The sequence below is a fragment of the Gekko japonicus genome, unplaced genomic scaffold (assembly GCF_001447785.1).
Source record: "Gekko japonicus isolate JY-2015 unplaced genomic scaffold, Gekko_japonicus_V1.1 scaffold177, whole genome shotgun sequence".
NCBI classification, from domain to species: domain Eukaryota; kingdom Metazoa; phylum Chordata; class Lepidosauria; order Squamata; family Gekkonidae; genus Gekko; species Gekko japonicus.
In genome coordinates this window covers 253543-265023 of record NW_015161408.1, presented here as the reverse complement: position 1 = coordinate 265023, position 11481 = coordinate 253543, and the positions used below count along the sequence as shown (strand labels likewise).

General features: G+C 46.8%; 1 protein-coding gene across 1 annotated transcript in view; it reads right to left on the bottom strand.

Annotated features, from left to right (window-relative positions):
- Positions 1-11481, bottom strand: part of ADAMTS15 (ADAM metallopeptidase with thrombospondin type 1 motif 15) — a 66113-nt gene that overhangs the window by 22354 nt on the left and 32278 nt on the right. Inside the window, exon 2 of the mRNA XM_015426500.1 lies at positions 11066-11198. Within this exon, the coding sequence (XP_015281986.1) occupies positions 11066-11198 (133 nt within the window). The remainder of the gene's footprint in view (positions 1-11065; positions 11199-11481) is intronic.

Here is an 11481-nt window from a genome sequence, read left to right as displayed (position 1 = left end):
CCCCCAAATGTGTGCCATCAAGAAAAAGAGGAGTCCACCTTTATGTGCAGTAATAAAAAACCTTTTGTGTATAACCTGTGTTGGGGGGATCATCTTATATACAAGATTATCTTCCTTTCAGATAAGTCTCATGATAGATGAGAGAGAGAGAGAGATACATAGATACATAAATACGTAGAGATATGTATGAGTTTGTTTTCTGATTTTATCCACCTTGAGCTTCTGAGAGCCAGTTTTGTGTAGTGGTTAAGTGTGTGGACTCTAATCTGGGAGGACCAGGTTTGATTACCCACTCCTCCACCTGCAGCTGCTGGATAATCTTGGGCAAGCCGTAGCTCTGATAAGAGCTGTTCTGGAAAGAGCTCTCTCAGCCCCACCTACCCCACAGGGTGTCTGTTCCTCATCAAAGGCTCCTAAGTAAGCTCAAAAATCATGGGATAAAAGGACAAGTCTTTTTATGGATCAAAAACTGGCTAATTAATAGAAAACAGAGAGTGAGTATAAATGGGCAGTTCTCTCAGTGGAGGGGGGTAAGCAGTGGGGTACCGCAGGGATCAGTACTTGGTCCACTGCCTTTTAACTTGTTCATTAAAGATTTGGAGTTGGGAGTAAGCAGTGAAGTGGCTAAATTTGCGGATGATACAAAGTTGTTCAGGGTGGTGAAAACCAGTGAGGATTGTGAGGCACTCCAAAGGGATCTGTCAAAGATGGGCAAGTGGGCGTCAACATGGCAAATGGGGTTCAATGTGGCCAAGTGCAAGGTGATGCACATTGGAGCCAAAAATCCTAAATATAAATACACATTGATGGGGTCTGAACTGGCAGAGACAGATCAAGAGAGAGATCTTGGAGTTGTAGTAGATAACTCACTGAAAATGTCGAGACAGTGTGTGACTGCAATAAAGAAGGCCAATGCTATGCTGGGGATTATTAGGAAGGGTATTGAAAACAGATCAGCCAATATAATAATGCCCCTATATAAATCAATGGTGAGACCTCATTTGGAATACTGTGTGCAGTTCTGGGCACCACACCTTAAAAAGGATATTATAGCTTTGGAAAAAGTGCAGAAAAGGGCAACTCGAATGATAAAAGGGTTGGAACACTTTCCCTATGAGGAAAGGTTAAAGCGCTTAGGGCTCTTTAGCTTGGAGAAAAGACGACTGAGGGGTGACATGATCGAGGTTTATAAGATTATGCATGGGAAAGAGCAGGTAGAGAAAGAGGTACTTTTCTCCCTTTCTCACAATACAAGAACTCGTGGGCACTCCATGAAACTGCAGAGCGGTCGGGTTAGAACGGATAAAAGGAAGTACTTCTTCACCCAAAGAGTGATTAACACATGGAATTCACTGCCACAGGAAGTGGTGGGTGCTACAAGCATGGACGGCTTCAAAAGGGAATTAGATAAGCATATGGATAGATAGGGGCTCTGGGGCAAGTAATGCTCTGTCTTCTTGGTGCTTGGGGGGGGGTCAACAGTGGGAGGGTTTCTAATGTCCTGGCCCCACTGGTGGACCTCCTGATGGCACCTGGTCTTTCTGGCCACTGTGTGACACAGAGTGTTGGACTGGATGGGCCTTTGGCCTGATCCAACATTGGCGTCTCTTATGTTCTTATGTTCTGTTGTGGGGAGGGGAAGGAAAAGGAGTTTGTAAGCTGCTCTGAGACTCCAAGTAAAGGATGGGGTATAAATCCAATTTCTTCTTCTTTTTATTTTAAAGTAAGTAAATGGGAGCTTACTCCCCCAGACAATGCTGTTTCTATTCGAACAAGAGATGTTTCAAGGTGTCAGACTTTGGCATCTGAATCCCCTGCGTCATACGTTAGCCTATGAGCATGTGCAGAGATGCCCTTTCCTCATCGCAACTGCATATCTGTCATCTTGCTCTGGAAGCCCCAGCTGGAACGGCAGCTAACAAGAAAGCTGAATGATTGATGGAGAGATCCACATGGCCTGTTCACATGAGAACGTTACAAACAACACATTACAGTTTCCCAAAGATTCCCCACTGTGATGCTCAGTTTCATATCAGCTGTGGGTTCCTGGCTAGAAACGGAATTCCCAAGCATGAGAGTCCCCAATTCAGATCCATGGCCCATGGGGAGAAGGGACTTCAGCATTTCCCCACCCACTACCTTTTCCCAGACATGGAACAGTTCCAGGGAAGTGCTACTTGACCTACAGAGGAAACTTGAGTGTTCCCCATGAGTACAAGTGTGGCCCCACTGGGGCAAATAGCATCCCTTCCTGGGCAATTTCAGGTGAGGAGAACTGCACAGGGGGGAAGGTTGGATCTGAATTGGGGAGGGGCCGTGGCTCAGTGGTAGAGCATCTCCTTATGCAGAAGGTCCCAGGTTTGATCCCTGACATCTCCAGTTAAAAAGGACCAGGCAGTAGCTCGATGTGAAAGCCCTCTGCCTGAGACCCTGGAGAGCGCTGCCAGTCTGAGTGGACAATAGTGACCTTGATGGATCGATGGTCTGATTGGCAGCTTCATGTGTGTGTTCATATGTGCATCGAGCCCTGCATGCTTGAGCACTGAATTCCCAGTAGGGAACTTGCAGGAGACGTCTTACTGAAAGCCCTTGGGACAGCCTGGGCCGAACACGCGGAAAACGTAACAATAGGCCCTTTGTTCTTTGGATCTTCCTCCAAAATCCATGACACCCCTTTTGCTCAGGGGACTCCCAGCACAGGATATACCTACACAGTACAGTCATTGCTGTTCTGGATCTCCTTCCTGGCTCCGCCAATTTCTCTGTGCTCATGTTCTAATCAGATTGCCCCCAAAGGTAGACAAAGTTACAGCAGATGCATGTCTCCTTGCCAATGGGGAGCCTGCAAGCCAGCAGTTCTCTGGCCAAGGTTCACACCATCTGCTTTGTGCATGGACGCTAGTTCTTGCAAATGCAACAAGAAGGAAACCTGAGCAACACAGAGCAGGAAAAAGAGGACTTAAAAAAAACAACAACCCACCCACATTTCCTTATTCAGACTTCCTGGCTGCTCCTGTTAATAAAATCCCACTGCTGATTTCCCTGTAATGTTGGACTCCCTCTGAACATCTCTGAACATATGAGCTGCATAACTGGAGCTGAAATAACATTCCACTAAATTTAAAACATGGCAAAATACTCCTGTAGGGAGAACTGGGCATCTTGGTTTACTCCTGCTTGATACATGCTATAGAACTTCCACTGGTAAGATTTGAATCCAGTTCTCCTGATCTATTTTTGTTGTTGTTCAGTCGCACAGTCGAGTCCGACTCTTCACGACCCCATGGACCAGATCCCGCCAGGCCCTCCTTCTTCCGCCGTCCTCTGAAGTTGGCTCAATTTCATGTTCGTTGCATCGATGACACTGTCTAACCATCTCATCCTTTTCCGTCCCCGTCTTCTCTGACCTTCAGTCTTTCCCAGCATCAGGGTCTTCTTCAGTGAGTGCTCCCTTCTCATTTGGTGGCCAAAGTATTTGAGCTTCAGTTTCATTATCTGGCCTTCCAGGGAACAGTCAGGGTTGATTTCTTTTAGGATTGACTGATTTGATCTTTTTGCAGTCCAAGGGACTCTCAAGAGTCTTCTCCAGCACCATAGGTCAAAAGAATCTATTCTTCGGCGCTCGGCCTTCCTTATAGTCCAACTCTCGCAGCCAGATAGATAGATAGATAGATAGATAGATAGATAGATAGATAGATAGATAGTAGATAGATAGATAGATAGAAGATAGATAGATAGATAGATAGATAGATAGATAGATAGATAGATAGATAGATAGATAGATAGATAGATAGATAGATAGATAGATATAGATCTCCTGGTCTATACCACCAACTTAAACCGGCATTAGAACAGGTTAACCATGATGTGTTCTCCAGTTGTATAGTGCAGATTTCTTTGCTAATTCATAGTCCTTTCACAGAAGTCTGGGCAGGAGCCAAACTAAATTTTCTCCTAAGAAGGGAGCAATGTCCACCTATTCCCCCCTCTAGCTGCAGTATCTTTGCCCCCGAGCAGCAGCATTTGGGGGGGGATCAGTAGGAAGCGGTCAGAGGGGGAGGCATGGGAGGTCTGTCCCACTGTTGCATGTGTTTTCCATCAGCGGAACGTTTAGCCTGGATCCAACCCAGTAGTTCCAGGATGGGGAACCGTGACAACCAATCTGGTACAACCTGATTTGTATTTGCAGTGAAGACATGACTGGTGGCTCCCGGACATGCTTTCCAGGCGACAAGCATATTTGGGAGTACCTGACATTCTCAAGTCAATACGGGGAATATATTGATCAGTGTATTGATCATTGCCAAGTCCAAATGGCAGACAGAGGGCCAGCGTAATCCATGTGAGTGTCAGTCTTGTGGGATAGTGGTTACAGTACTGGACTCAGACTAGGGAGACATGAATTTACATCTTCAAGTTCAACCATGAAGATCACAGGGGCACCTTGGGACAGTAACGGTCTTGCAGACTAACCTGCCTCACAGGATAAATGTGGAGGGGAGAAGCATGCATGCCAGCCCAAGTTCCTTGGTGGAAGGGTGAACCAAAATGAGAGGTTGCTGCCTTACAAAATACACAGCACGTGGAACCTTTTGCTAACTAGCATGTCTTTCCAGTGGTACTTCCTTCTCCCCCCCCCCACCCCACATACATCCTATTTAATCCAATAGCACTAAACCAACCAATGCAATGTGAACAAGATTTCACTCTCTAAGAATCAGACTTTAATTATACAATCCTATGCAAGTCACATGGAGCTGCGGTGGCTCAAGTGGTTAAGACGCTGAACTGCAGGCTGTGGAAGGTCCGTAGTTCAGCAGTTCAAGACCCGGGTGCCGCATGATGGAGTGAGCTCCCGTCTCTAGTTCCAGCTCCTGCCAACCTAGCAGTTCCAAAGCAAGAAATTGCAAGTAGATAAATAGGTACCACTTCAGTGGGAAGGTAACAGCGTTCCGTGCACCTTGGTGTTTAGTCATGCCGGCCACATGACCACGGAAACGTCTTCGGACAGCGCTGGCTCTTCGGCTTTGAAACGGAGATGAGCACCGCAACCCTAGAGTTGGATTCGACTGGCTTTCGAGCAAGGGAACCTTTACCTTTACCTTTATGCAAGTCACAGCCAACCTATGACGACCCCACAGAGTTTTCAAAGCAAGAGACATTCAGGGGTGGTTTGCCATTGCCTGCCTCTGTGTAGCGACTGTGATACTGCTTGGTGGTCTCCCATCCAAATCCTAACCAAGGTTGACCCTGCTTAGCTTCTGAGATCTGACAAGATCAGGCTAGCCTGGACCATCCAGGTCAGGGCTGGATTAGGTCTTAATCCTGTAATGTATATGTTTCGTCAAGCCACCAACCCTGAAATCATTACTAATGCACACACGAATATTCGTTACGTGATTACTCTAGCCGAATTAGTCCGCCAGCTCCACTGGAAAGCACCGTGGGTGCGTTTGACAACAGGCAACATGGAAATTCTATCTGTGGCATTTAATCTGGTGGTGTATTCCCACATGCAAGTCACCATTGCTGGACACTTCAGTCAATGATCCGCGAGCCAGCCCATTCTGACCGAGAAATCCAATTCCCAGACATTCTGTTTCCAGTGTGGCCAGTTCCGAAACAGAGTTGCAATGGCAGAATTCATTGCGGTCCTAATTGAAACCGGAGTCTCTTCCTGCACCCTGAAGAAGAGCCAAAGCAAGTTGGCTGCAAATCCTCTTTGACAATCTGGCATGAAGCTTCACCGGATCTAGGTGTGTGTCTAATGCATCCCGGCCGTGACATGTTACTGCAGAGTTTCTTAAGCCTGGGAACAGCAGCAAAGCCAGAAAGCCTGTATCTGTGGCTTGGGCGTCCTTGTCTTCCTAGCAGCTGTTTTCTAACCATTCCAATCAAACCTCCTGATAGCATTAGGAACAATGCTGCAGAGTCTCTTTTGCTCTCGCTCACACACACTACGAGGTGGAGTTTCCCCCCCGAAATCTGTCCTGGAAGCTTTGCTATTGTCTAAACTTCCTGAGCTAAAGCATTCCGGGTTATTTTAAACATCAGCCTTGTCCCCTCTCCTAATTACGAACCATGAGACTTTCAAAACCAAATTGGATCCAGCCCCCCCTCCTTCCCCCCGCTTCTAAATCTGCTTCACAGGTGGCAACCGCAGACACGGGGCCCTGCCTCTTTGCTGTGGCTTAGATTTTAAGTGGCCGTTTCCTAAGCCACAGGATGATGGATGGAGGTGCTGAGCCAAGAATGGTCTGGCACACACTGGACGGGGAATGTGCGAGGCCAGGCAGATGCAGAGCAACTCGATGCTGCTTCACTTTGGATTGCCATCTCCGAGTTGTGAAATTGCTGTAGATTTGGGGATAGAGCCCGGGGAGGGCGGGGTCTGGGGAGAGGAGGAACCTCATCGGGGTATAATGTCATATAACCCACCCTTCAAACCAGCAGTTTCCTCCAGGGGAAACAATCTCCGCAGGCTGGAGATCAGCCGTAATTGTGGGGATCTCCAGGGCTATTTTTTGGGCAGGAACGCACAGGAACGGAGTTCCGGCTGGCTCCTGAGTTGGACACGCCCAGCAGGAACTCGTTAGCATAACAGGCCACACCCAACAGCAGAAGCTCATTCGGATTGGCTACATTAGGGGGGTGTGGCCTAACATGCAAAGGAGTTCCTGCTACAAAAAAAGCCCTGGCGTTTTGACAACAAACAAGGTAAACAGAATAAGAAGCAAAAGGTGGGTGTGGCTGGATGACCACACTTCTGGTAACACTGGAGTGTGGCCTCATATGCTAATGACCTGTGCTGTCAGGGGTGTGGCCTAATATGCTAATGAGTTTCTGCTGTTGGGTGTGGCCAATTATGCTAATGAGTTCCAGCTGGGCTTTTTCTACAAAAAAAGCCCTGGGGATCTCTATGCCCCACTCGGAGGTTGGCAACCCTAGCTTCGGTACAGGATTACAATGTCAGTGCTGCGCAGTCTCTTTGGGCTCTGTGCCTCTCTGGGCTCTGTGGCAGCTTCCCTTTTCTACCTGCATTCACAAAACCCCATCCGCAGTGGTTACAGACTTGGAAAGCCACATACAAAGTTGGAGTACTGTCAAGTTGGAAGGTCTCAGGGCTGGGCTGGGGCCCTGGACAGCCATTCCGGGAAGCAGAACTGGAGTGGGGGTCTCCAGCTCTGGGCCCCTCAGTCAGGAGTGTTGAACAACTCAGCATGCCTGGATTATTGGGGAGAAAATCCCCATTAGACAGGTATGCAACCACTGGAAACGAAATGACTTCAATTCAATTCAATTCAAATACCTTTTATTGGCATACAATATTAGAAGCATTTACCAATAATACAATCCAAAAGAAATTATAAGATAGATAGTCGTGGCTATGTCAGGCTTAACTCAAGTTGTCACAAGCTAGATTTGACCATACAAAAGATGCCTGAATCATAAAATAAATTGGCATTCTAAACTTTTAAAGTTTTTAGACTTATAAATTAAGAATCATTCATATGATCAGGGTCACTCTTCCGTTTTATAAAACCGTGGAGAAACTTAGCGGTCAGTTCAATGATCTCCGGATCTCGTGAAGCAAGGAGAAATTGTACCTTGATTCTATCCGATTGGCCTGCTACCAACCTAAGGGGGGCTTCTATAAATTCCACCCGAATGTCATTTAACAATTTACAGTGTAAGAGTACGTGCTCAACAGTTTCTATTTCTCTTCTATTACATCCACAGAACCTGACTGAATAAGGAATTTGCTTATATCTCCCCTCAAGAATAGCAGAGGGGAGTAGGTGTTATCTCTTTGAGTGGGATGCCTCACTTTGTCTTAACCTGGGAGCTGCCCTCTGGCCCCTTCTCTCTCCCTTTGTCCTCTCAGTCCCTGCACATGGTCTTCCATGGAGACAGGTATCTCAGCAGGCCTCTCCTGTAGAGACAATGCCCTCATACTCCCACACACATGATGCCAGACAAGCTGGCCATTTGTGACAGGGAAAGTCCTCTTTAGATCAGGCTTCTTTCTCTTCTTCTGACTGCAGCCTGAATGTGAACTGGATCTACTTGAACCAATTAAAGTCTACCTTTTTTGCAATGTACGGTACTTCTTGGGAGATTTATTTACTGTGCTCAGTACCACGCTTCTATGTCTGGGCAAAACCCTGCTATATTAATCAAGTATCCAATTCAAAATGATAGAAGTCCAGCAAACTGTTATGCAGGTAAGAGATTAAATCATGCCACTCAATTACATTTAGATGGAGACACTAAAGAAAGAAAGTGTTAAAGAATGCAAGAAAATGAAAGACTTAAGCTATATTAAGGCGATTTGGGGACAATGAGATTTTAAAGAATTAAATCAGATGTCAGTTTACCACATTAATTGCTGCTCATCACTGGACTTGGAGGGACTGTAAAGCAGGTAGATTTTTCAGTGCTAGAATCTGATCTAAGAAATGCATGCCTGCCTAAGAGAGGGAGGGAGAGACACACATAAGGGGGAAGGAGATTTCCACGCAGAGAAACATTCATGAAAAGTTCTGAAAACCTGGATCCCAGTACTCCCCCAGGAAGATTTACTCCTGCAGCCCACCTTTGCCATCCTCAAATAAATGAATGGGCTGGCCCAAACTAGCTTGACTTCTCAGATCTTGTAAGCTAAGCAGGGTTGGCGTAAGCAGGGTTAGGACTTCCGTTTTGCCGTCGCTTTGGTTTCCCAGCTACAGTCCTCTTGAGCAATGCTCCCTCTAAGCTGTGGAATCTTGTGAGCAAACATTCTACTTTGTGAGCTACTGCCATTAAAGTTGTGCGCGAGCAATTTCGGTCCTGCATAAATCAGTTTGCTCTGGAGCCATCCCTCCTGAGCTAAGACAAAAATGGGTGAGCCAGAGGTTAAAAAAACTGTGAGCTAGCTCACACTAACACAGCTTAGAGAGAACACTGGTCACCATAAATCAGCTACAAGTAGATGGCCCTTTCTACCACCACCAAATAAATGAAACAGATTTTAAGAAGTCAAATAAATGGGGAGAGTTGCTGTTCTCATCTAGTCTCCAACCTGTGGAAAAATGGGAGCAAAACAATTTGTCCTCAGAAAGAACTGACCCTTGACCCTGCTCCCTGGAATACAATTCCAAATGTTGTCTCCAACCCCGTGAGAAATGTAGTGCCGAATTGCAGCCCAAAAGTTGGCTCCAGACAGCATTTTCATCCTGCCGGTTGGCTCCAGACAGCATTTTCAATCAATCTCATCAAATCTGGCTTCTTCCAAAAAAACCCAACTCTTCAAGGCTTTGGTCCATGCAGGTCCCATGATCTCCAGTGTAGCCATTTTACTGGTCAAAAGGGACCACATTGGGTTTTTTTGTTTGTTGTTGTTGCTGTTCAGTTGCACAGTTGAGTCCAACTCTTCGCGACCCCATGGACCACATCATGCCAGGCCCTCCTGTCTTCCATCATGCTCCAGAGTTTGCTTAACTTCATGTTTGTTGCATCAATAACACTGTCTAACCATCTCATCCTTTGCCATCCCCGTCTTCTTTGACCTTCAATCTTAGCCCAGCATCAGGGTCTTCTCCAGTGAGTGCTCCCTTCTCATTTGGGAATGAATGAATGAATGAATGAATGAATGAATGAATGAATGAATGAATGAATGAATGAATGAATGAATGAATGAATGAATGAATGAATGAATGAATGAATGAATGAATGAATGAATGAATGAATGAATGAATGAATGAATGAATGAATGAATGAATTGTGGTCCCTACTTGAACCAGGAGCTTTCTGGTTTGAAGCCCAGATCCTGACAGGAACCCACTGCTCTAGAGATCTGTTAATTTAGATATTTATATGCTGCTTTTCTCTCCAGCTGGGGAACCAAAGCCACGTGCCTTTCCTCCCTTTTAGCCTTAGAACAAACACCCTGTGAGGCAGGTTAGGCCGAGGGACAGTGACTGGCCCAAGATCATTCGACAGGTCTCCATGGCAGGATGGCAACTCACAGCGGGTTCTTCCAGGTCCTCATTTGATACTAGCCACTACACCACACTACCTCGCCATCCACTCTCCCATGCCTACGCAATCCAGACTAAGAAGCTGCAGGAAAAACCCTTGCAGAGCCCAAAGGCAGACAGATCTCCACTACAGCCTGCAATCCTAAAAGGAGTTACACGGTTCTAGGCCCATTGGCCTCAATGGATTTATGAGGGGGTAATTCTGCTTAGGGCTGCACTACAAATGGTTCTTTGCCTTTGCTAGCAGCCAAGAAAGAAAACAATAAAGGGGAAGGCAGCCAGCACCTTGTCCTTCACCTTCCCTGTATCTGGGACTGCCATCTTCCAGCTTTCTCTTCCGCTAGGCAGGATAATAGCCATCAGAACTCTTGCAAGAAGTTTTCCCATGGTGGGTTTAACAGGCAGCCTGGCTCTCGGAAAGAGGGGTTTGCCCTGGAACCAGCTTCCTGAATGCCAGGACTCAGCCCAAGAACATCTCTCCAGGGACCTCTTGCCTTAGAAGAATGGTTTGGAGTGGCCTTTCCGGTGCTGTAGGCCCAGCCAAAGACCCGTCTGAGAGCCAGTTGCAGAAGGAAGTCCAATTATGCGACGTCTTTCTCCACTCAGAGGAATGAGCTGTTTTTATCTGTCCGTCCTTTGACAACTGAGGAGAGGAAGGCAACCTCATAAGAGGAAAGCAAGCTTCGTTTAGGGGTTCTCACCCTTCGCATGCTCAGAGTCTCTGTGCTTTCAACCAAGGCAAGCCAATGCACAACCCAGGGGTCACGTGGTTCCCAAAGCAATAGCAAGTGACCCCAGCATCCCTAGTGGTTTTTAATCAGCGGACGGTCCAGTCTTTGTTGATTAACTCTGAATGGGGGGAAAAATTAATGTTGTGCTTCATGTCATGCACAGCCATGCCTGTGCACATTCAAACTATTGCAAAGAGCAGGCAGAAATCGACCGGGGAAGATTTTCCCAAGGCTGCCCCAAAATGGACCCTTTCCACATTCAGACACTGCACCTCCCAAACATATGACCACACCGAATCAGTCTTGGTTCCTTACCCAGCTCGTGAGCCGTGGTGAAGGCAGAAGGAAGTCCGTCATCTTCAATGACTGAACAGCTGCGTTTGGGGTCGCACATGGTGCCCACATCTGCCATTCCCAAGGTGTCACAGGTGGTAGCTCCACACAAATCCTGCAGGAAACATAAGAAGAATTCACCGGTAAGACCAGCAGTTCACCTAGTCCAGCATCCTGTTCCCCACTATCCGGATGTGTGCGTATAAAGCGCTGTCAAGTCACAGTCGATTTATGGCAAGCCCATAGGGTTTTCAAGGCAAGTGAGAAGTAGAGGAGGTTAGCCATTGCCTGCCTCTGCAGAGTCTTCCTTGGTGGTCCCCCATCCAAGTACTGACCCTACTTAGCTTCTGAGATCTGATGAGGTCAGGCTGTCCTATACCATTCCACATCTCGGCATT